The sequence below is a fragment of the Prionailurus bengalensis genome, chromosome A2 (assembly GCF_016509475.1).
Source record: "Prionailurus bengalensis isolate Pbe53 chromosome A2, Fcat_Pben_1.1_paternal_pri, whole genome shotgun sequence".
Lineage (NCBI taxonomy): Eukaryota > Metazoa > Chordata > Mammalia > Carnivora > Felidae > Prionailurus > Prionailurus bengalensis.
The window spans coordinates 10,433,939-10,459,693 of NC_057348.1; the positions used below are offsets into that span (position 1 = coordinate 10,433,939).

Consider the following 25,755-nt stretch of genomic DNA (forward strand, 5'->3'; position numbering starts at 1 on the left):
ACAAAAATACCATAGACTGGATGGCTTATAAACAGCAGAACTTTCTTCTCAGAGTTCTGGAGGCTGGAGTCTGAGATCGGGATGCTGGCAGATTTGATGTCTGGTGAGGCCTGCTTCGTGGTTCGTAGATGGCTGTCTTCTTGCCTGTGTCCTCACATGGCAGAAAGAGAGCAAGGGAGCTCGTGGGGGTGTCTCTTATAAAGGCACCAGTCCCATTCCTGAGGGCTGCACCCTTTTGATCTCATCACCTCCCTCATACCATCACAGGGTGGGAATCAGGCTTCAGAATGTGAGTGGAGGGTGGGGCACAGACATGAATTATTCAGTCCCTGTCCGTATCCCGTATCCGTCTTTGATCTGTTAACCAGAAGAGCTATGTTAAACTCTCCCACCATGGTTGCTGAATAAATCTTGTAATGCTGTCAGTTTTGAAATTTATATATTTTGAAGCAGTCAAATTAAATGAGAAGGTTTTTATATTTTATGTGTCAGCAAATTGTTCCTGTTATTCTCACAGTGACCATCCTTCTCCCTAGTGATGAATATTCAACTCTTCATTTTTTTTTTTTATTATCATTATTTTTTTTAACGTTTATTTATTTTTGGGACAGAGAGAGACAGAGCATGAACGGGGGAGGGGCAGAGAGAGAGGGAGACACAGAATCGGAAACAGGCTCCAGGCTCTGAGCCATCAGCCCAGAGCCCGACGCGGGGCTCGAACTCACGGACCGCGAGATGGCGACCTGAGCTGAAGTCGGACGCCCAACCGACTGAGCCACCCAGGCGCCCCTTCAACTCTTCATTTTTATATTAGCAAGTCATTATTTGGAGCTTACTGGTAATAGATAGTAGATCTAACTTGAATCTTATTTAAAAGAAACTTGAATCTTATTTAAAAAATTGAATCTTGAATCTTATTTAAACTTGAATCTTATTTAAAAAAAAATTTTTTTTAATGTTTATTTATTTTTGAGAGAGACAGAGACAGAATGCGAGTGGGTTAGGGGCAGAGAGAGGGGAGACACAGAATCGGAAGCAGGCTCCAGGCTCTGAGCTGTCAGCTCAGAGCCCAATGAGGGGCTCGAACTCACGAGCTGTGAGATCATGACCTGAGCCGAAGTCGGACGCTCAACCGACTGAGCCAGCCAGGCGCCCCTGAATCTTATTTTAAGTTAACTTGTCACAATGACACTTTGAGGTAGATGCTATTATTATCCCCAATTTACAGGGCCAGTGGAGGTGAGTTAACCAAGTTGAGACATGTGGTAAGCAGTGGAGTCCGGCTCCAAAATCCATGGGCTGTCCACAGTACTTTACCCCAGCGGACTTTTAAAAAATTTTTTGCCTGTTCTTACAGGGATATGTTTTTGTATTTTAAAATTCTTTTTTTCCAAGTTTTTAAAAATTTATTTTTAAGGTAATCTCTACACCCAACATGGGGCTTGAACTCACGACCCTGAGATAAAGAGCCACACGCTCTTCCGACTGAGCCAGCCAGGTGCCCCTTGTGGTTTAAAATCCTGAGGTATAACTTATGTAAAAGTTCATAAATCTCGGCGCACACCTTGATGAAATCTATGTATGTCTATACCACCATAACAGCATGTGAACTATTTTATCTCCCCAGGAGGTACCCTTGGGCCCTACTCCAGTCCTAGTCAATAAGCCCCATCCAGAGGTAACAAGTATTTTGACTTACCACCATAGATTTGTTTTTCTGTTCATAGAAACAGAACCACACAGAGGTGCCTGGGTGGCTCAGTCAGTTGAGTGGCTGACTTTGGCTCAGGTCGTGATCTCACAGCTCGAGGGCTTGTGAGTTCGAGCCCTGTGTCGAGCTCTGTGCTAACAGCTTAGAGCCTGGAGCCTGCTTCCAATTCTGTGTCTCCCTCTCTCTCTGCTCCTCCCCTGCTCGCTCGCGTTCTGTCTCTCTCTTTCTCTCAAAAATAAATAAACATTAAAAAAAAAAAAAAAACTAAAAAAAAAAAAAAAAAAAAGAACCACACACTATTGCCCCCTTGTGGCTGGTGTTTCCCTTAATAGAGGGCCTGGGAAATTTATGTTTAACCATCGCTGTGTAGTATTCCGTTGTCTGAATATCCCACAGCCCCGACATTCCATTCTGTTTATGGACATTTGGGTCCTTTCCAGGTTTTGCTGTCGGGAATAAAGCTTCTGTGGATGTTCTTGTGCAAGTCTTATGGTGAACCAGTGTTCTAACTTCTCTTGGGTGCAAGCCTGGAGTGGAATCGCTGGGTCATCACGTAGGCAGACCTTGAGCTTTGGCGGATGCTGCCAAGAGGTCTCCAAAGTGGCCGAAACAATTTATGCCTCCGTCATCAGGAAAGTTTCGTTCACTTCACATCCTGATAATGCATGCTCCTGTCAGTTTGATTTGAGCTACGTCACTGGATGTGTAAGTGGTTTCTGGTGTTTTACTTTGCACTGGGTGTGCACGCGCGTGTGCGTAGATAACGATGTAGTAGATGGTGGCCACTATAATTCCTCCTATCTCTCAGCGTGCATCTCTTTTCAGGGTGGGTTTTGTTGTTCCCTCGCATCAAGAGGTGGAGTTTATTTCTCTACGCCTTGAAGATGCGCTTGATCGCACGACTTTCTTTGGCCGATGGAATGTTATCAAACATGGCAGGAGCAGACGCTTGAAAAACACACGCCGGGGTTTGCCCACTTGTTGTTATGGTTCGAGTCGTAAGAGCAAAGTGTGAAGACACCTGGGCCAACCTCTCCCCTAGGATGCGAGGGTCCTTGCTGACAGCTGGCACCACCCACAGGCAGGCGAGTGAGGCCATCTTGGACCATCCAGCCCCAGGCAAGCCATCAGGTGACCTCAGTTGCACGAGTGACCCTAGGTGAGACCATCAGAAGAACTAACTGCCCAGCTGAGTTCAGCTCAGATAGCTGACTCACAGAATTAGGACAGAATTATGAGCATATAAGGTAACGGACACAGGAGTGAGCGATGGGGATAGGGCGCTGCTGTAGCAAACATTTAAAATGTGGCATTGACTTTGCAACCTGGCAGTAAGGCAGCAGCTGTAAAGAAAGGGGTGAAGAAATTTCAGCCGGAAGCGTGAGGAAACTGCCAGACGTTAGGAAAAGGCTATGTGGTTATGTGGTATGAGAACCACTGGCAAAAGTGTTGTTGTGGCAACTTGGGGAAGATAGGCCGTGAACTTGTGGGTCTGGTTGAGGAGTGGGTGGGGGGGGAGCTTTCCCCCATCTCTGGCCCTCCCCCCAGCCTTCCTCATGACCTCCTGAGCCCACGTTGGACGCCTAACCGACCGAGCCACCCAGGCGCCCTATCGAGGTTTATATTTTTATAACGGTATTACACGAGCGGCCGTGAAACTGGAGGCAGACCGTACGACCAGGGGAGCTAAGCAGGGTAGGATTAAGTCACCTCCCAGGATTAGGAGGATTATTTTATTTTATTTTATTTTATTTTATTTTATTTTATTTTTTATTTTTTCAATATATGAAGTTTATTGTCAAATTGGTTTCCATACAACACTCAGTGCTCATCCCAAAAGGTGCCCTCCTCAATACCCATCACCCACCCTCCCCTAGGAGGATAATTTAATGAGAGTTTTGAATCCCCTGAAAGTTGAAAACCATCCTCCAGATAACTCCCCCCGGGGTTTTAACCGTTCCAGGTCTGGACGGGGACAGGAGCAATCCTTTCCATTTGATTTGTGATCTCTTGCATGATTTTTTTTCCCTCATTATCTATTTGTAGGCAGCAGTTGCTTAGGTTAAACTTTTTACAAACTTTTCTCTCAGAAGAAGAGGTAATCTGAGGCCACGCGATTTTGATAATGGCATTGCACATTTTGGTTTGCTGCTTGCCTAGTAAGTTAAGAGCTCTGGAAGCTTCACTGGTTATAATTTTTATAACTGCTTGTAGTCTGATTATGCGGTTTAGCATGTAGATGGGAGCACGATGGCCCCAGGACCCGTCCTCTGTCCAGGTGGCAGGGCCATCATATTGGATTTATGCTCGGGGGGCCATTCATCATCTTTTTAGTTGCCAATTTGTAAGGCACACCGCTTTCTTTGAGTCTCCCTGTCCCCATACACTTGAACTCCCAAATGTTTCCTTCTGGCAAGTGGGAGCAGGAAGAAAGATGGACGAAGAGTTCCCACCATGTATGACCCTGACCAGACTGAGGGAAGTACTATATAGGCTGTCCTTCCACATATCCAGGCTAGTCCACCTGGGACCTGCCATTTGATGGCTGTATGGACCTTGTCCCAGGCCTCTCGGAGATGAGAGAAGTTAGACAAGGGGTGGGGATCTGGCTCAAGGTGATCTGGGGTCCCCCACCATTGGGTTTTCTGGACAGTTGAGTTATAAAATCTTTGGCTTATGCATGTAAAGTTTTACTTATTTTTTTAATTTTGTTTTTTTAACGTTTATTCATTTTTGAGAGACAGAGAGAAACAGAGCATGAGCGAGGAAGGGGCAGAGAGAGAGGGAGACACAGAATCTGAAGCAGGCTCTAGGCTTTGAGCTGTCAGCACAGAGCTCGACGCGGGGCTCGAACTCACGAACCGCGAGATCATGACCTGAGCCGAAGTCAGATGCTCAACTGACTGAGCCACCCAGGCACCCCTCGCATGTTAAGTTTTCAACAGAGACGACAATGAACTTTTTCCCCACCAGGCAAGACAGTTTTTCCCAATAACTGAACTTTTGAGAAGCCAAACCCTGGTAATAGGACTGGGGTATTTTGTTTTACTATAAGGTTTGTGGGGATCCAATTTTCCAGTCTCTATGGCCATTGTTTCCCCGTGTTGGTACCAGCGAAGTATCCGATCCACAAAGGGAGGGTGAGTGTTCACAGAAACCTCTCACCACATTTCCAGCTGGCCGGGGTGGCCTCGGCCAATCCTATGGCAAAGAGTAGAGCAAGAATCATGATAATAGTGAGAAACGAGGCGTGACAGTGCATCACAGCAAGGAAACATACAGAAAATAACGACGGTCTTTTGTTTCTCCAGACTGCCGATTCCTCAAGCTTCTGCCATGTGTAGATCAGCTTCTGGAGTGACTAAAGCAGGGCTGCAGTCTCCTGGAGCCTCTGGAGTTGCAGAATCTTCCGTATGATCAGTTTGCACAGCATTGACGAGTCAGGAATGCCACTCCCAGTTTTGAGATGCCGGCTTCACTCTGCTGTAGTGAATCCAGGGACCCACTTTGGCCACCTTTACTGCGGTAGGGTGGACAAAATGACAGTGAACGGGCCCCTCCCGAGGGGTTTTAGCGGTTGGACATTTCACTCCTTTATCCATATTGCATCTCCTGGTTTAAAGGGATGAGCGTCTGTGGTCAGATTCAGATAATCGCTCCCTGACCCAGGGGTGTAAGGTGGTTAGGGTAGAGCCAAGGGCTCGCATCTGTTGTCTCAGGGTTAGATGGTCTATCTCATTTAGATCCCTCCCCCTATGCCCTTGATAATGGGGGAGGGGCGCCCATAAAGGATTTCATAAGGGGAGAACCCCATGCGCTTCTTCAGCCTCCCACCTGCAGCTGCCGTCTGCCCCCCTGAAGGTCCCTTCTCTCTCCCTGCCTAATGTTAACCCTTTCCCTATTTATTTCTCCGCTGGAACAGGGCCTGGAACCGCTGTTAGGGAACAGAGACAACGACTGTTCTGGCTTCTTCAGGCTGATAAGGGACGGTGTGGGGGGACAGCAGTTGGAGTCTACCCAAGGGGTGGGTCGAGTGGCCCATAGTATGGTTCTGCAGGAAGGCTGGCAGGCATTAGCAGACACAGAGAAAAACACAAAGTAAAAATTATACCGACCAACAGGATGGCATCTTAAGATCATGTCTACGGTGTCCAAACCTGTCAAACAACCTGGGGGAGACCCTGACTTTGTAAACAACACATGTCAGGGAATCTCTCATGACGCAGGTGATGGAGAAGCAGGAGCGGTAAGTAATCAACGGTGGCTCTATTTCCAAGAGTTTGGCCTTAACTGAATCACGAAAAATTTTTAAAGCATCTAATGCTTGTGAGGTGTTATCTAGAGTTTTGCTGAGTATAAGCAGACAGCCTCCTTTATTTTGAGGTGTAAAACTTTTCCACGAGCCAGGACTGCTACCAGAGAAAGAGTCAAGGCAGCTCTTGACCATTATTAATTTGAAAAATTTTTAGGTAAGCCGAACCTGGTATTATTTGATAAAGCAGAACTTTTATTACTTTCTGTGCCTTTTTTGTCTGGCAGGAGAAGGCCTTTACTCAATTAGTAAAAGTATCACTCCACACCAACAGATGCTAGAATTCCTTCGACCTTGGTATATGAGTGAAACTAATTGTCAGTCTTTTCTGGACAGCCTCCAGTTTCTTGATTGCCTGGGAGAGCAAGTTTGTGGCTGAAAGGATTGTTTCTAAGACATACTTCACAGGCTGATCCTGCTTGCAGAACTGTCCTTGACAAATTTTTTTCCAGTAAACATCCTTTGGGCCATTTGAGAAGTTTTGTCCCTCCCTAAATGAAAGGCCTGATGCTGTGTTTTAATGCTCTCTTACCTCTGAGAGCTTGGAAAGAGTAATTGCCCTGCTCTGTTTGTAACCATTCCAAGGGCTGGAGACAGTGTCTAGGAGTCAGACCCCAGTTCATTAACTTTTTGGGGGAGAGTAGGTCGGCTTGAGTCTCCTTTAATAATTGATATAGCAGGCAAACTATTTTCCTGAACCCTGGTATCTACAGCCTACAATATCCAGTAATTTTCCAAAACTCATACAATTCTTTACCTGTCCTGGAGTTAGTAGCACCATAATCTCTAATTTAGTTATAATGTCCCTTTCTAGGAAGGGAGTAAGGCTCTCTGGCATTATCAGGAAAGAATGAGAAAAAGTTAGGTTTCCCCATAGACATCCCAGGGGCTGAGGGAAACATTTAGTTAGAAGTTTTCCGGAGATGGCCCTAATCGTCCTGCTGCATTTGGATAGTTGGCCTGGAGTGGAAAGGAGGACAGAGAAGTTCGCTCTGGTGTCGAGAAGGAAATCAACCAGTTTTTCTTCCCTTCTATATTTAGAGTTACTCGAGGTTCTGGGTTTCTGATAGACAGTTGGGTTAGGGGGGGCCACCGTGAAGAGCCCCAGGCCCAGGTTAATCCCTTCCAGGGACATTGTTATCTGAGCCCTCACAGATAGAGGTCCCCGTAGGGCATTCAGATCTCCAGTGATTGTCTCCACATAAGGGGCATGGCTTATGGGGTTTTCATTTTGGTTGTCCCCTCTGAGGACATTCTCATTTTAGTGCTCTCAGTGCCCATATAAATGGCACTTGGTGCCAGGACCTCAGGAAGCCCAATCTCACATAGTACCTAAGGCCACAACTAAGGCCTCAGATTTTTTTAAGCCTCCTTTTCTGGGTTTTTTTTTTTTTTTTTTTTTTTTTTTTTTTTTAATTCTCTTGATCTTGGTTGTAATATACCCAATTGGCAGCTCATAAGAGCTCCTCCAGGGTCCCTTCAAGGCCAACAGCCAATTTTTGCATTTTCTCTGAATATGTAGGGCTGAGTGAGTGACAAATTTGTCCTTTTAAATCATCTCAGTCTTAGGGTGTCAGGGGAGATAGCCATATATTTAATGAGAGCCTCCCTCAACCTCTCCAGGAAGGCCACTGGGTTCCCATTTTGTGTTTGTAAAATAGTGGCTAATTTAGCATAATTTAAGGGCCAAATCTTAGATTTCCTTAGTTTTTTTTTTTTTTTTTTTTTTATAAAGCATCTGTCTCACTAAGAGTCTGGTTTAACAAAAGCATTGTGTCTTTCCAGGTCAACTCAAAAACATACGTAATATTCTGAAAAGGCCTTTATATACTTATTCAATCAGAAAATGTACCTAGATCTCCTTTTATCTGTCTTAAACCTTGTAATGTAAAGGTTTTTTCTTCTGGCATTCTAGCTTCTTGTAAGGGAAACATGCCTGTTACATTATGGGGAGGGCCTGGATAAGGTGGGTAGCAGGGAGCAGAATTGCATTATTATTATTATATGTAGATTGAAGACCTGAGGAGGAGGAAGAGGAGGGGGAGGGGGAGGAGGAGGAGGGAGGCTTCCCTTCCTCCTTCTCTAGGTCTGTTTTGGGTACAGGTGAGGGGCCCTTAATTGTGTCCCCTCCTGATTGCTGGGCTCTAGAAAGGGTTGCCATTAAATGACGATCCACCTTACGTTGCTTACATATATCTCAATTTTTTCCTTAAGGCCCAGGAACAATGAACATAGGGGAATTCTCCCCATTTCCCTTCACATTTGCAAAACATGTCCTCTTGTAGGATAGTATTGCCACTGATATTTCTCTCTGGCGTTGACTGAGGCCAGGTTCCCTTTTCCAATTTGTATTGGGGCCAAGCCTTTGTGCAAAAGAAAATGAACCATAATGCATTCCAAAGGGGTAATGGCCTTGGTTGGGGAATTACCCATCTATAGGAAAAAGGTGGAAAGTTGTCCCTTGTCTCAATTTCCTATAGCTGGCCAGGAGAAACCTCATCTCCTGGCCCCGCGTTTTGGCTGGCCCTGTAACTGGCAGCCCAAAGCCCTGTTAGTCTTGCAAGGTGCTGGGAGTAGTCATTCTTCCCCAGGCTTGACTCTACCTCCAAGAGCTGGCCTGGTCTTTCCTGTTCTTTCTCACTCTTTCGTTTCCTGCCTGTAGGACCTTTGGGTATGGACTGTGACCAAGGAAGACTTTCCTGGTTGTCGTAGGACGCACTAATTTCATTTTGGCCCAACAGTAACTTACATATTGATCACTGGCTGTTGAGGGCGGGGGTTAAAGGGCCAAAGTCAAGGTCTATTCCCCTGCCCTTTCTCAACAAAGCCCACATAAATATGTTTCAGCTGTGTGGGCATCCATTTTTGGCATACCATGGGCTAAGTTTGGTAAAACGGCTCCCACGTATCTTAGTGAAAGCCCTTTATATATCACCCATCCCTCATATGGCAGAGGCATCCAGTCCTCTGCTGAACAGGAACAGCACAAATGTGGAGGATTTGGAGGCTGGCACCAAGGGTGTCACTATCATTTTCTCAGCCTTTGGATCAAAGGAGGAGGAAGTTTAATCTTAACCCTGAGTACTTTCAAAATCCATTTATTTTAATCTTAGTCTGTCCTGACCACACATAAAATTTCTTTTTAAAGACTTTCCTTCGCGAACCTTCCACAACTTTTCTTTGCATTTAGATTTTGTCCCAAGCCATTTTTCTGCAAATAACCAGTCTCATTTAGGACAAAATTACTTTTTTTTTATTACCTTCAACAAAAATGTATTTCCATTTCTTGTATCTTTCTTTCGTATCTCCTGCTTATCTATATACAGAGTTGCTTTTGTTATTTTTATTAGTTTTAATTACATCTGGCAGAAGTTTAACTCTGAGAAACTTTAGTCTCCAGTGAAAACTAAGTGGTAACCAATTGTGAACTGTTACATTAGAATTTTTTCAGACGGCAAACTTATGAATCAATTAAGCACAAAGCATGTTTTTCAACAGATCCAAATATTCTTGGTTTTTCTCTGACACGTCAAAAAGCACAGACCTACATCCAGTCATCAGTGCTTTGGCCTCTTACCTTGTTAGATATCCAATGAATTTAATCCCGATTTATTATGCAAGCAAAATCTTTCACGTTTTAGTTTACCAAAGACTTTCAAAGCTGTCTTAACAATTACCCATGAAAACTATGAGACAGACAAAGTTAACCATTACTTTAAATCACCCTTTTGGGGGCGCCTGGGTGGCGCAGTCGGTTAAGTGTCCGACTTCAGCCAGGTCACAATCTCGCGGTCCGTGAGTTCGAGCCCCGCGTCGGGCTCTGGGCTAATGGCTCGGAGCCTGGAGCCTGTTTCCGATTCTGTGTCTCCCTCTCTCTCTGCCCCTCCCCCGTTCATGCTCTGTCTCTCTCTGTCCCAAAAATAAATAAACGTTGAAAAAAAAAATTTAAAAAATCACCCTTTTGTTAACAAATTGGAACAGAGATAGCATGAGCTTATTTGACCTTCAGCAAATCTAGGTAGAATAAAAGTGGGTTTTTTTTGTTTTTGTTTTTGTTTTTAATGCTGATGAACACTGTCTCTCTCAAACCAACAAATTCGCTTAAACACTGAATACGTTTTACTTGGGTCCTCGTAAGACAATTTGTTCCCCATGGTGAATTTTTACCTAGGACATTGGTGGGGAAATCTGACTTCAGTGGTCTTTGCTCCTTGACATGGGGGTGGGGGGGGGGGAGTAGAGGCTGATTGTGCCTGAGGCACTGAGGAGCCAGTTATGCAGGCTGCCCCCCTCCCCACCCTGGGGGTGCAGAAAAGGAGGGGGGGGGAGGCAGAAGAGGAGAGGTGCCACAAAAGGCAGAGAAAGAGAATTCCCAGTTTTAACGTTTATTTATTTTTGGGACAGAGAGAGACAGAGCATGAACGGGGGAGGGGCAGAGAGAGAGGGAGACACAGAATCAGAAGCAGGCTCCAGGCTCTGAGCCGTCAGCCCAGAGCCCGATGCGGGGCTCGAACTCACAGACCGCGAGATCGTGACCTGGCTGAAGTCGGACGCTTAACCGACTGCGCCACCCAGGCGCCCCGAGAATTCCCAGTTTTAAATCTTGTCGGCTCAGACAGAGGGGCAGACTCCAGATTTCTTTTGTTTTGTTTTGTTCTCCACCAGTGGAATTAGGCAGTTCATGTCGGTCCAGAGAGGACAGGGAATTTCCCCCAAACAAAAAGGAATTTCGGCAGCTGCTTGGGAATATTTCTTAAAGTCCCTGTTCTGAGGGAGACTAACCAGACTCCAACCTGCCGCCCAGCGCCTTAGAGTTGCAGCTTCGTTCCCTGTCCCTTGTGGAACTTCTAGGACAACTCTGGGAGGTGATTGGGCTCCCCTTCTGCTTCTTAGGGGCAGGTGTGCCCAAACGAACCCAGGTTCTTACCAGTCTGTCAGGTTGTGCTCCCTGAGTTGGCTCCTGGGCCCCATGGGTTCCGTTGGTGCACCGGAGGGCTAGTCTCCTGCCGATCAAGTGGTCTGCTGTTACCAGGCGAGGCCCCTCTCCCGGCGCCCTGAGGCTCGAGGTTCGAGGTTCATATCCCCAGTGGAAAAGAGGGTGGAAATGCACCGTCTCCGAATCCTAGAGGACCCTCCCCAGGTAATGTAGCGGGAATCTTGCACAGAGAGTCGTGACACTGAGGCTTTTCTTTCCAGGAAGCGACTTCATTCCTGCCGGCACTGCTCTGTTGCATTCGTACCCAAAGAACCGAGCCCCGAACGCCATGTGGCATAGTTTTAAATGTATTTTTTACTTCCGTGTCTCCCATATATGGTAACATACATAAACATGTAGTCTGATTAGGTAGTCTCAGTTTACAAGGTCATGAGGAATGTTGTCACGCAGGTACATAGCCAGGTACCTTGAAGTTTTGTTTTTTCTTTTCTCTCCCCTTTTTTTTTCTCCCTCTCCTTAGGGAGAGGATCCTACCACAGTGCTGCTGCTGTTGCCTTTGAGGGCGCAGCCCTGAACCCTGGAGGTGCGCCTGCACAGCTAGCCCCATCAGTGATGGAGTGCATGCCAGCTCCTGGGGGACTGGTTTCCTTCACTGACAAGGGGGGGCCGGGGAGACGGGGCTTATTCTGTGAATGAGCCCCAGAAACGGACTTCCTCTGGACATAAGAGAAACTGTTTCCTCCTCCTCAACTGCCTAGAATCTCCCTCCTCCAACAGCAGCCAACCCTCCCCTCCTCTACTCTGTGGTTCCCAGCTGGCAGCAGGCGTCGTCCATTCCCTGGGGCTTCTGACCACCGTCTCCACCCCCACGGTGTCGTGGCTGGAGGTGCCCTCCGCTTGTTGCCATTATCCTGATTCTTATTTCCATCAGGGGAGGCCTTCGGGAATCCCACGATGGGTTGTTAAGGTCCAGAGGCCTGAAGACACTGGAGGGGCACATCCAAGACTGTGGGGCATCTGGAGCTCTCAGACCTGAGAGCAGCACAGAAGCCCTTTGTGAAGGGAATACAGGCTGAAAGAAAAGTGAAGGGGAACAAGGCAGGGCTGGCATCGTGGCCAAGAGACACAGAGAGAGAAGTGTTCCGGCTTTGGAACTAGAAGACACCAGGTATCTCTCTCCCTCCCTTCCTCCCCTCCCCTCTCTATCTCCACACACACAGAAAGGTCCTATGTGGACACAGGGAGCAGTTGGCCGTTTACAAGCCAAGAGAGAGCTCTCACTAGAAACCAACCCTCCCGGCACCTTCAGCTTGGAATCCAGCCTCCAGAACTGAGAAAATAGATTTCTGTGGTTTAAATCGCCCAGCTGATACTATGTTATTACGGCAGGGCTAGCAGACTAATAATACGCATGGCCAGGTAGAAAACAAAGGAAATGTAACATTTGGGGACGTTTTTCTCATCTTTTAAAACCTATCAGGAATATTTTCCTTCACCAATACATAGGAGTCTAAGGCTGCGTTGAGTGTTGCTGAAGAATAAAAACACCTTAGTTCTAGACCAGTCAGGGATTAGGGATGTTGGGGTCATATGAGGGTGATGGGATATTTATGTATCTTTATTGTAGTGATAGTTACAGGAACCTGTCTACGTAACACGGTGTCACAGAACTATACATGCACATTGTACTGATGCAATTTCTTGGTTTAGATATTTGATGATTGTTAAACACATAAAAATACTTAAATACATAAAAATGTATCTTTGGCAGGAAACTGGGTGAAGGACCTCTCTATATTAATTTTGAAACTTCCCATCAGTCTCCATTTGTTTCAGAATAAGAACTTAAAAATAAAGAAGTACACAAGTAGATAATAAATAGATTAAAAAGTCTGTTCACTCTCAACCACAATCCTCAGAGGGGCCAAAAAAGCCAGGAGAATGATTCTCCACAATTGGGAGGTCTTCCTAGATCAAAAAGATATAAAAACCGTCAAAGAGGCTTTCAGCACAAATACTGGAAATGCTAAGCAAATACTTAAAAATGGAAGTGTGAGTTTCAGAGATGGTCATCACAGGGAAATATGAGGGGCGGGGTGTGGAAAACAGCAGATTGTTGTTTCATCTAAGTTCATCCAATGATGAGCTTTCTATCTGAAGTCAGACTTAAAACAGGAAGTCTTTTTAGCACCCACCCACCCACCCACCCCCCCACACACACACACCCCAAGACTGGGCAGCATCCTCCGTGGTTGGGCTTGCTGGTATCTTCACCATGAGAAACGGGCATCTAAGTTTGCTGCCGGGTAGGTAGAATTATAACAGTGGGGACAGGCCACGAAAGCTATCAGAGAACTCTATCCAGGCCGAGAATTTTCTCCGTTCCTTGCTTTATTCCTGGGTTTTGCTCTGTTTCTGATTTTTGCACTATCTTTGTAGGGGAGAGTGGGGAAGAAATTTTAAGAATGGTACAAGCTCAATTATATTAATGTCTCAAAGAAGAAATTTGGTGAAACTTATTTCTAGGGCAGACTGGGGGACTTATCAGAGCTTTTTCATTTTACAGCCTATATTACACCAGGTTCTCTAGAGAAACAGAAACAGTAGTTTCCGTATGTGTATACAAGCATATGTACATATATGATAGAGATGTATATGTGTGTGTGTATATATATATATATATATAGAGAGAGAGAGAGAGAGAGAGAGAGAGAGACAGAGAGAGAGAGAGAGAGAGAGAGAGAGAATGTGTTAGTTTAAGAAATTAGTTTAGGGGTGGCTGGGTGGCTCAGTCGGTTGAGTGTCCGACTTCGGCTCAGGTCATGACCTCACAGTCTGTGAGTTCGAGCCCCGCGTCGTGCTCTGGGCTCACAGCTCAGAGCCTGGAGCCTGCTTCGGATTCTGTGTCTCCCTCTCTCTCTGACCCCCCCCTGTTCATGCTCTGTCTCTCTCTGTCTCAAAAATATATAAACGTTAAAAAATAATTAAAAAATAAAAGAAATTAGTTTATGAGATTTTTGAGGTTGGAAAGTCCAAAGTCTGTAGGGCAGGTGGGAAACCTAGGGATGTTTCCAGAGATGTTGATGTTATATCTCAAGTCCAAAGTCAGTCTGGAAAAAGAATTTGCTCTTCCTGGTGGGGGGTAGTCAGCCTTTTTTTCTTGTAAGGTCTTCAACCGATGAGGCCCACCCAGATTATGAAGAGTAATCTGCTTTATTTTTATTTTATTTTATTTTTAAAAATAATTTATTGTCAAGTTAGCTAACATACAGGGTATACAGTGTGCTCTTGGCTTCAGGAGTAGATTCCCATGATTCATCGCTTACATACAACACCCAGTGCTCATCCCAAGTGCCCTCCTCAATGCCCGTCACCCATTTTCCTTCCCTCCCTCCCCCCATCAACCCTCAGTTTGTTCTCTGTATTTAGGAGTCTCTTATGTTTGCCTCCCTCTTTGTTTGTAACTATTTTTCCCCTTCCCTTCTCCCTCTTAAGTTTCTCAAGATCCACATGAGTGAAAACATATGATATCTGTCTTTCTCTGACTGATTTCATTCAGCATAATACCCTCCAGTTCCATCCACATTGCTGCAAATGGCAGGATTTCATTCTTTCTCATTGCCAAGTAGTATTCCATTGTATATATAAACCACAACTTCTTTATCCATTCACCAGTTGATAACATTTAGGCTCTTGCCATAGTTTGGCTATTGAAAGTGCTGCTATAAACATTGGGTACATGTGCTCCTATGAATCAGCACTCCTGTATCCTTTGGATAAATTCCTAGCAGTGCTATTGCTGGGTTGTAGGGTGATTCTATTTTTAATTTTTTGAGGAACCTCCACACTGTTTTCCAGAGTGGCTGCACCAGTTTGCATTCCCACCAACAGTGCAAGGGGGTTCCCGTTTCTCCACATCCTCACCAACACTTGTTGTTGCCTGAGTTGTTAATTTTAGCAACTCCAACCCATGTGAGGTGGTATCTCAGTGTGGTTTTGATTTGTATTTCCCTGATGAGGGGTGACGTTGAGCATTTTTTTGTGTGTCGATTGGCCATCTGGATGTCTTCTTTGGAAGAGTGTCTTTTTATGTCTTCTGCCTATTTCTTCACTGGGTTATTTGCTTTTAGGGTGTTGAACTTGGTAAGTTCTTTATAGATTTTGGATACTAACCCTTTATCCAATATGTCATTTGCAAATATCTTCCCATTTTGTTGGTTGCCTTTTAGTTTTGCTGATTGTTTCTTCATTGTGGTGAAGCTTTTTTTTTTTTTTTTTTAATCTTGACGAGGTCCCAATAGTTCATTTTTTCTTTTATTTCCCTTTCCTTCTGAGATGTGTTGAGTAAGAAGTTGCTGTGGCTGAGGTCCAGGAGGTTGTTGCTTGTTTTCTCCTCTAGGGTTTTGATGGTTTTCAGTCTCACATTTAGGTCTTTCATCCATTTTGAGTTTATTTTTGTGTCTGGTGTGAGAAAGTGGTCCAGGTTCATTTTTCTGCATGTCGCTGTCCGGTTTTCCCAGCACCACTTGCTGAAGAGACTGTCTTTTTTCCATTGGATACTCTTTCCTGCGTTGTCAAAGATTAGTTGGCCATACATTTGTGGGTTCAGTTCTGGGTTCTCTATTCAATTCCATTGGTCTATGTGTCTGTTTTTGTGCCAGGACCATACTGTCTTGATGATTACAGCTTTGTAGTATAGCTTGAAGTCTGGGATTGTGATGCCTCCTGCTTTGGTTTTCTTTTTCAAGATTACTTTGGCTCTTTGGGGTCTTTTGTGGTCCCATACAAATTTTAGGATTGTTTGTTCTAGCTCTGAGAAGAATGCTGGTGCAATTTTGATTGGGATTGCATTGAATGTGTAGATTGTTTTGGGTAATACTGACATTTTAACAATATTTGTTCTTCCAACCCATGAGCATGGAATGTTTTTCCATTTCTTTGTGTCTTCAATTTCTTTCATAAGTATCCAGCATACAGATCTTTTACCTTTTTGGCTAGGTTTATTCCTAGGTATTTTATGGTTCTTGGTGCAATTGTAAATGGGATTGATTCCTTGATTTCCCTTTCTGTTGCTTCATTATTGGTGTATAGGAATGCAACCGATTTCCGTACATTGATTTTATGTCCTGCGACTTTGTGGAATTCCTGTATCAGCTCTAGCAGTTTTTTTTTGGTGGAATCTTTCGAGTTTTCCATGTAGAGTATCATGTCATCTGCTAAAAGTGAAAGTTTGACTTCTTCTTTGCCAAGAGAGTAATCTGCTTTAATCAGAGTCTACTGATTTCACTGTTAATCTCATTAAAAACAAAACAAAACACCATCATAGCAGCATCATGCCTCCCGTGAATGGAAGGACAGACTCTAACAGGTGACCCAGTGATTACCTGTAGGGTAGATTCCTTCGCACCTGCAGCTGTTTTCATACCACAAAGCCTGTCCAGTGACCCATCGCTCCTGGTACTGCACCTGGAGAGGCCTCTTAACCAGGAGACGGTGGCTCTACCTGACGGTGCCCTTAGTTGTCACTCCTCACCTGTCATCAGCTGCCCCCCCCCCTCTTGACTCCAGGGCTCCCTGCCCTGCTGATACTGCTGTGAGCCAGGGCTCAGACTTGGGGCTGTCTGACACCCAAACCCACGTTCTTCTCGTGTGCCCCAAAACATGTATGTCAAAGAGGGGACAGTGACCCTGGGAGAGAAATCCTCAGGGTAGATTTCTGCCATTGCCAGAGAACTAAGAACCTGGCCAATCTGAGGACTTTGTGCTTCAAGATTCACTCCCTCCACCGGGAAAGGTTGGAATTTCTACCTTGTGTCCCTGACGTCACCTGTGTATATTCTGTCCCCTTACCTATAGCACTGAGGCTCCACAAGGTCTATGTCTGTTAGTGACGGACTCCTCGGGGAGTCCAGGGAGACGGAAGGAAAAGGACTGGTCTTCAAAACTTCGTAAGTTACAAGAGCCTTGGGAGAGCCATGGACTGTAGCATCAGAACCACCTCCCGGGAACAATGACCACGTGGACAAGGGTTGAAACTGCATCTCTGTTTTTTCTGCCCCAGGACTCTTGACACAGCTGCTGTTGCCACTGGGAGCTGCTGCCCAGAAGACTAGTGGTGAGTCTGCCCAGCCAGCCCCATGGGTTACATACACGGGGGAGTGCATGCTGGGGTCTGGGTCCCCTCACCGACAAGCGGGCAAAGCGGGGCATATTCTTCAAGTGAGGCTCTGGTCTTCTGGAGATAAGAGAAACCGTTTCTACCTCCACAAATGTCCAGAGTTTTCTGTGTTTTCTTCTTCCAATGGCAGCCATCCCTCTTGCTCCTCCGCCTCTCTTTCTCTGCTCCTCACCCCCAGCTGGCGGCTGGCTCCCTCCATTCCTTGAAGCTTCTGACTGTGGTCTCTGTCCTCTCACCCTTTGCACCCACAGACTGTGCACGGTGGTGCCCTCTGAACTCCAGATGTGTCAACGCCACGGCCTGTCGCTGCTCTCCGGGGTTCACTTCTTTATCCGGGGACGTCTTCACCAACCGCTTGGAGAATTGTGATGGTACAGGGGCCTGGGGGGGTGGTGGTGGGCGCATGGAGATGTTGGGGGAAGTGGTAGGGGGAAGATGTTCTCCTCTCTATGCCTCCGTTTGCTTGTCTGTAAATTGGGGATCATCGTTGTACCCACCCCACACGGATGGAGTGAGACTTAAAATCTGCCCGTGTGGAGAACCGATAAAGGCGAGTATGGAGCGGACGGTCCAACACAAGCTCTTATCGTGGCTTCTGCTGTTATTACTAGGATCGTGCTCATGCACAAGGAAAGGGGAGAAAGAATGGGAGCAACGGGAGGAAAGAAACACAGGACTTGAAAGCCCAGGCTCTCCTCCTGGCGTGAGCTCACCGGGAACTCCCTACCTCTCAAGGTCATGGAGGGGTCTCACTGTTCACAGCAGACCCATGAGGAAGCAGAGCTACTTCGTTTTTTAAATGATCAAATTTGGGCTTAGGGAGATTGAGGAACTTGTCCCAAAGTCCCACAATTAGTAATATTATGTGAGTGTTACGATAAAAATGAAGAAAAAGGAAATTATCCCCCATTTTACACTGAGAAATACTCCTCATGTACCGAAATAGACTTAGATGCATATATTTTATTTTATTTTATTTTATTTTATTTTATTTTATTTTATTTTATTTTTTTCAACATTTATTTATTTTTGGGACAGAGAGAGACAGAGCATGAACGGGGGAGGGGCAGAGAGAGAGGGAGACACAGAATCGGAAACAGGCTCCAGGTTCTGAGCCATCAGCCCAGAGCCTGATGCGGGGCTCGAACTCACGGACCGTGAGATCGTGACCTGGCTGAAGTCCGACGCTTAACCGACTGCGCCACCCAGGCGCCCCTAGATGCATATTTTTTAAAAATGAAGGAAAATATTCCTAGCATGTTTGAAAAGATAAAAGAAAGAAAAAACTCTAAAATTTCCCAGTAGTCCGTGTAGTGAACTTATGGGCGATTCTCTTGGTTTTCGCTGTTTTACATTTGCTTTGTCTTCCAAACGTCCGTGTGTCATTTAATATTTGGGGGAAAGTGAATTTCATCACGGAAAAAAAAGCTAGTATGACTCCTGCCCAGCCGCCCTCTCCCGATGCCCTGAGAGGCGCCCCTCGCGGACCCCCTGTACGTCTGTGCGCGCGTCTCACGGAGTCTCCGGCCCGGGTGAGCGCGGCCAGGGGGCCTGCGGCTGGTGTGGCTGGACCCCCGCTCCCTTCTGGGAGCACGTTTGCCGGTTGAGACTTTCTCCTCGTCGTGTCTTCCCCTCCCGCGCGCCTCATCACCACCCATGCCCCGCTGGACCCCACCCCATCCCACGACCCCGGAGACGGGTGTCCAGCCATCGCCCCCATCTGAGAAGACAGGAGGGCGGTCCCATGGCCCAGACGGGGGCCGTGCCTCTTCCCGCCTGCTGTCCCGTCCTGGGGCTGACGCCCACAGCCTGGGCCGGGGGCCCTAGGAGGAAGTCCTCGAGTTCGGGTAGGAGACTCTGCTCTGGGGGAGACCAGCTGCCTGCCAGACCCCCACTCAGCACGAGGTCATGAGCCCTTGCAGGCTGTGAAAGTCTCTGGTCCCCCGATGGGAGTGTCTGGGACCAAACGTTCTGTCCCTGCCCTTTGATTCACCTGATCAAGTTGTTGAGGTCGTCGATAGCTGATGGTGTCCAGCCTTGCTCTGTAGGTCCCCGAGCTACTCCGAGGGGCCAGGGTCGTGGCCATCTTTCCCCTCACATTTAGAGAACAGGAAGAGCTAGGAGGCCAGGAACCCACGTTGCAATAACTCAGCTGTGAGCAACTTCTTGGTGCTTCCTCATTTCCTATCTGCGATAGGCTCTGATAAGAGTCACTTCCTCCAGGGTTGGCGGTAGTAAGACTCTTCCAGAGACACCCTGGGGCATCTTGAAAACGCCTGACACCAGAGACGGGGGTGGGGGGTGGGGGGTGGGGGGGGGAGTGGCGGATGGACCCTGTGAGGTGTACTTGGGCCACTGTGAGTAATGGGAGGTGAAAGCTGTCAACAGGCAGGGGCTTTTAGCCTCAGGTGTGAGTGGTGAGTGTCACCCAGCCTCGACTCCCCCCACTGTCAGCATTGAGAGTGGCCTCCAGTGCCACCGTCCCTCTGCCTGGAGCCCACCCCCGGCTTCCCGATGGTGCAAAGGGTCTCAGAGGGGAGGGTCTGGAGCCCAAGTCAGGGCCTCCATCTGGCCCACGAGGCCCGCAGAGGGGGATGCAGACCTCCTTCTAGCCCCCGTCACGACACAGCAGAGTGTATGGATCTAGGTGCCGTCAGGCCCGGCCGGAGAGCAGAGGTGAGCAGATCAGTCGGCAGGCTTTCTAGAGCGGCTGGCTCCAGCTCGGTCCAACGAACTGTGAACTGAGTTCTCTCTGGGCCCCCACGGCAGAGGCGGGCTGGAGGCCAGGGCCTCTGCCCTGTGGGAACTCACTCTTTTGGCTGGTGACCCTTTGTTCTCTTGTGTTCCAGACATCGATGAGTGTGGGCCACCCTTGCCAGTGTCCTGTGGAAAATTTGCAGACTGCCAGAACACAGAGGGGAGCTTCTATTGCAAATGCAGGCCCGGATACCTGCTTGCTTCTGGGGCAAAAGCATTCAGGAATGAGAGTGAGAACACGTGTCAAGGTAAGAACCACCCCACACCTTCCATCTCCCCGTCTACGAGGTTTGGGGTGACCAGAGCCATTGCTAAAGCATCCCGGGGGCGGGATGAGTCGGGACAGGTATGTCTGTTCCTGGGCCACCGGCACAGAGAGGCGGGGTAGCGGGAGGGACAAGGGCCTGAATCCTGGCTTTGCCACTTGATAGCTGTGTGTGTGATGTGACCCTGGCCAGGATACTTATTCAGAAATCACCGTTAATGCGCAAGATGTGATATTATCGTGATTTTGTGTTAAGGAAAAAAAAAAGAATCTCTAGTTTTTACAGATAAAAACAAAAGCAGCTTTGCCTTTTGTTAACTGGGGGACCTTGGACAAGTGATCCCGCCTGTCTGTGCCTCAGTTTACCCATCTGTAAAAAAAAAGGGGGGGTGACAATGGTGCTTACCTCATGGAATTGCCAGGAAGGGAGGCAGCAAAGCACAGAACAGTGGTGGCTGCTGGGTTTTATGATCTGATGCACCCTCTCCGGGATGGGCTCCCCAGGGCCTGTGCCCAGGGTGGGCACTGAGACCCCACTGTAATCCCATCTCTTGCCGTGGTCTTGCACAGTGAGGACACCGTTCAGGCCCAGAAGCCAGCCTCCGCGCATCACCAGGCTTTGCCCCCCTTCCAGGGAGAACAGCAGGCAGCGGAAGGGGCTTCGGGCATCCTCAGAGGGCTGGGGGGCGGGCAGCAGTGGCCACAGGGGGTTAGTGTAGAATACAGAGAGAGGAGAGGAGGAGAGCAGAAGTGAGGTGAGGACGGGGCAGAGCTGAGGGTCCAGAGGACTCTAAGGAGGGTCCAAGGCACCCCCCGCCCCCGCCAGCCACTGTGGAGAGAAGAGCCCACAGCCTTGGTCCCAGCCCCTTCCTGCCCTGCATGCAGACAGAGGGCTGCAGAGCCTCCCTGGTGAGAGGGAAGGGGGCACCTGCACTTCCGTGGAGCCCAGCAATGCTGGTCCCGAGGGGCCCCTGTGGGTCAATCTTGTGGCCCAGACATGTGGCCTCGCCAGAGGACAGAGCGTGAAATGGAAATGGAAATGGAAAAAGGTCCCTCATTTCCAGGTGAATATAGCACGTTTGGGGAATGGAGAGTGGGCCGGGTCTCAACTCCCACTTGCCTCCCGGGCCAGATGCCCGTGTGCACCGAGCAACCTGCACAACTGCACATGGTGATCATGGGTCCCACCCAGTGTGCCTGGACAGGCAATGCCACCCACCCACCGTTGTGGTGCTTGTGGTTATCGAGGGGCTGCATTGCTGTGTTACAACAGGCCAGGGCTGAGAGACGGGGACTCTGTCAGGCGGCTGGGTAGACACATAACAAGAGACGGGAGAGGGACCACCACGGACCTCAAGCTGGGTGACAGGGAAGGGATAGTCTCCGCTGGTTTGGCCCAGGACCTGCCACCTGAAGACCCAGCTCTGTGAAGGGCTCAGCCTCTGTCGCAGCCGAGGACGCGTCACCCATGTCGTGGCCGTGCGTCTGGCCACAGGCAGGGGAGACCCAGGCTGCTCTGCGGGCCCCTTGCCCCGCCCTCCCCAGGCATCAAAGGATGTCCTTGTCACCTACCTGGCGACCCGCACCTCTCTGAAACCCCCGGCTCAGGCCCCTCCACAGAGGGTCACCTCTGGATGTTTGGAACATACCCCCTGCCTCCCTGGCACCTTATTTGCATAAAACAAGAGGCAGGTGGCATTCGAGATACTTCACAGGAGGTGCGTTCCAGGGCAAGATCCGTCCTCTTTGCCACCATCAGGAACTGCCCGGCCAAGACCTGCCCCCACCAGAGCCCTCACGGGCTTGGCCATATCAACAACCCTCTCAGACCCTTGGCCATGATGGACCCAGGGACCCCATCCGAAAAGGCGGGAGGATGGAGATTTGAGGGCAGGCCCACAGCCCCTGGCCAGCCCTGCCCTAGCCAGCATCCTGCCTGGAGAAGGCCCCTCCTGATGCCCTGACCACCCCCACCCCCCTTCTCAACCACTGGGCCTTCCTCTATTTCCCCGCATAAGGCTCCGTCCCCACCCTCCCCAGTAACTTTGGTTCAGGGGCCTGAGGGCAGCCCGGCTGACCAGGACCCGGAGGATGTTGTGTCTGGGGTGGGCCAGGTGACAGCAACCCTCCCCCACCCCCCACCATTTGCACACTTGGAGAGTCAGGTGAACCAAGAGGCTCCCCCTCTGGACCAGATGACAAGGGAGACTGTCATCCAGGACCATTGCCCCAGGTCCAGCCCTCTCCTGAGGGACAGAAGATAGAGGCTGAGCCCCATTCGGCTGGGCCCAGTGTCTGCCCCCCTGGGGGGAGCCCAAGGGCCGAGAAGACACAATCATCTGCCATGCCTCGCCCATCAGCACCTGCTCCCTCCTCCAGTCCTCGCCCGCTGCTGGCCTCCCTCAGACGTGGATCATCACCGCTTCCTGCCAGTCTAGGGAATGCCCTCATGGGAAAAAGGCATCTTCACTGCCCCAAGGCCGCCCAACTGGACATCAGCAACACCATCCACCCCAGCCTGGCGCCCACCGTCCATCCTTACTCTCCCTGCCCCTGCCCCAAAGCCTTGTCTTTTAAAGGCCTGGTTTGGGTGTGGGACCTGTCCATCTCCGTGGAGCTGGAGTCTCAGAGTTAGCGTGGATGGGAGCGTGCCGTCTGTCCCCTGAGGGTGACCGGGATTCCAAGGGGAATTCAGCCAGCAAGCAGCCACCCTGGCGGAGTCAGGGTAAAGGCCATGGCTGGGAGCCCTGACAGGTCCTGGTCTGGTGTGCAGCATTTCCCTGGCACTCGGCTCCCAGGAAGGCCCACCCTGGACTTGTCCAAGTCCTCAGGCTGGGACACAGGTGATCATGCATCCCTGCCCCAGCTGGGAACCACCCAGAGAGGCAGACGGGAGGACTTAGGCTGCTTCCTGCCACATCTGGACAACCGAACATCTGGGCCACCATGCTTCGCCCCTAGGACGCCTCCATGTGAATTAGAAAAGGCACCCCCGCTCGCTGAGGAGGAGACGGCGGGGCCTTCCAGATGCTTCTATCCCAGGAAACAGCTGCAGGCAGCCATCCACCACCCTCTCCTTCCCCCTGCAGATGTGGACAAATGTCAGCGGAAACCCAGACTCTGTAAAGGCCGCAGCATCTGCATCAACACCCAGGGCAACTACACCTGCAGGTGCCCACCCGGCTTGGAGCTCAACCTGAGCGACCCAAACGTGTGCTCAGGTAGAGGCCCCGGAAGACGCTGTGAGGCTGCGCTGGAGCTGGGGCGGGGCCAAGGCGGACCCCGCAGCCCACAGAGCAGGGAGAAGAGCCTTGGGTTCCTGAAACACTAGGGCTTTGCTCTGCCCAAGGATCTGCCTCCCCAGAAGGCCCACCACAGAGCAGGGAGGTAGCAGGGCCTTCTGGGCCTGGGGTTCCCTTGTGGAGCCCCCCGCCTCTGTGAGCATCCCCTGGTCTCGCCCCTTCCTCACCTGCCTCTTGGGAGCAGGGGGAGGGTGTCGCTTCCAGTTCCTGGAAAGGGAGCCTGGGCCAGAGCTGGGGAGGGAGTAGCTGAGAGTCCTTGGAAAGAAAGTCCAGTCCCCATGACTCAGTTTCCCCCCTGGTTTCACAGCCTGTAAACCGGGGACCATGGTCCCTGCCACGCCCATCTTGCAGGGAGGCCATCATAAGGTGCACTGAGATTGAGGTTGAAGGTCACCAGGGGGCAGCACGTGCAATAACAGCAGGGTCCCTGATGCTGGGCAGTGAGAGGTGGGTGCAGCCAGTGGAGGGGACCCTGACCCTCTGGCTTTGTCCTCAGATGTGAATGAATGTACCTCGGGGCAAAACCCGTGCCACAACACCACCCACTGCCTCAACAACATTGGGAGCTATGAGTGCCGCTGCCTCCCTGGCTGGAAGCCCATTCCTGGGTCCCCCAATGGCCCAAACAACACCGTCTGTGAAGGTCCAGAGCTCAGATGCCACATCCTGGAGACCCACACTCAGAACAGCTGATTGCATGCGTATTCAGTGGCACCCACACCACCCAAGCAGAATGAATGCTGGCGGTGCCCTGCAGTGCCAAGCGTTAATTCTCTTGAGGCTTGATGGGAAAAGATCTGGGGTGGGGGGCGGGGATCCTGGGGAAGGAGCCGGGGTACTGAGGAGCAGGCTCCTTGGAGACCCCAGGTGGCAGCTAATTACCAACTGGGACAAAGGTGTTTCAATAGTTCACAACCTGCACATCTGTACAGGGCTCACATGCTATGTGTCAGGCCTCCCCACACTTCCCATAACTCCTGCATCACCAGGATGTGGGGTCGGCAGGGGACGTCACCTCCAGCCAAGGTGGGAGGTACTAATATGGGGAAAGGGGGCGGGACACAGAAGGAGAAGGGCCCGAGTCCCATCTTTGTGTCCCCAGATGTGGACGAGTGCAGCTTCTGGCCGCCTGTGTGCCACAACTCCACCGTCTGCGTCAACACCGTGGGCTCATACAGGTGCCGCTGCCGCCGTGGCTGGGAGCTCAAATCCGGATTCCAGAATAAGCAAATGAACACCACCTGTCAAGGTACCTGGTCTGACCTGACCCCAGCCGCCATCCCAACACACACACAGACACTCTCATACCTAATAAATGGCTGTTTTATCGCCTGCAGAGATGTCCTTCCCTGCCTGGACCAAACCCCCTGGAATCAAGAGCCAGGTGGGTGGCCCCAGCAGGGACCAGGAGGCAGGAATCCCTCTGTGCCGCCCGCCTAATTCCCCCAATTTCCCCAAGCTCCCCCCACCCCACCCCAACACACATACGCAAGGCTCTCCAACCCGCCCCTTCTCCTCTCTTCCCAGGGACTCTCCAACTTCTTTAAAAAAGTCCAAGTTCTGCGCAGAGACTTCAAGCCGGCCTTGGCTCAGGGCACCATCCAGGTAAGAGCACAACTCAGGAGAAGAAAGAGAACCTGGGCATCCCATAGAGTCCTGGGAGGAAGCTGCCCCATCACCATGACAGCTTCTCTGAGACCCCGCCCCTCCCACGGTGAGTGGGAGAGCAGACACGCCAGTATTCACACTGCTGGGCACCCACCTGCACCCACAAATGACTTTTCTTCTCGCTGTTTCTGGACATTGGGCTTTATGTCATTCTTGGCATTTGTGAACAGGGTTGACCATGAGCGCTGGATTCCAGGGGCAAAGACCCAGGGAATCAGCCCCAGTACCACCTTTATCTACCAATCAGTTTTTAGGGGCTGTTCTCCGGGGCTGAGTGGGCAGGGTCTTCGTGGCTCACTGGCTCCATTCACTCATCCCCCCCCAGGACCTCATAGAGGGGGTGGATGAGTTGTTGCAGACCCCACGAGACCTGGAGGCGCTGCCCCGCTCAGAGCAGCGCTGTGTGGCCGCGAACCTGCTCGCTGGCCTGGAGGACGTCCTGAGAAACATAAGCCAGGCCCTGCCCAATGGGACATTGACCTTCAGTGCATCTGCAGGCACAGGCAAGTACTGGGGTCTGCCCCGGGCTCCTGCCCTGCCCTTCCCCACCTCGTTTATCCCCCAGCCTCACTGGAGCCAGTGACCACGCTTGTATCTCAGTGTTACACTCCCTAAACCAATTAAAA

At 49.7% G+C, this 25,755-nt stretch overlaps 1 protein-coding gene across 1 annotated transcript in view; it reads left to right on the plus strand.

Annotated features, from left to right (window-relative positions):
* The first annotated feature begins 5,928 nt into the window (after positions 1-5,928).
* ADGRE2 (adhesion G protein-coupled receptor E2) overlaps positions 5,929-25,755 on the plus strand; it is a 35,199-nt gene continuing 15,372 nt past the window's right edge. The window contains exons 1-13 of the mRNA XM_043585911.1: positions 5,929-5,957; positions 10,828-10,922; positions 11,480-11,542; positions 13,191-13,265; positions 17,021-17,074; positions 17,389-17,508; positions 19,987-20,142; positions 23,249-23,380; positions 23,958-24,104; positions 24,564-24,710; positions 24,790-24,845; positions 24,989-25,066; positions 25,455-25,632. Coding sequence (XP_043441846.1) covers positions 5,929-5,957; positions 10,828-10,922; positions 11,480-11,542; positions 13,191-13,265; positions 17,021-17,074; positions 17,389-17,508; positions 19,987-20,142; positions 23,249-23,380; positions 23,958-24,104; positions 24,564-24,710; positions 24,790-24,845; positions 24,989-25,066; positions 25,455-25,632 — 1,330 coding nt within the window. The remainder of the gene's footprint in view (positions 5,958-10,827; positions 10,923-11,479; positions 11,543-13,190; positions 13,266-17,020; positions 17,075-17,388; positions 17,509-19,986; positions 20,143-23,248; positions 23,381-23,957; positions 24,105-24,563; positions 24,711-24,789; positions 24,846-24,988; positions 25,067-25,454; positions 25,633-25,755) is intronic.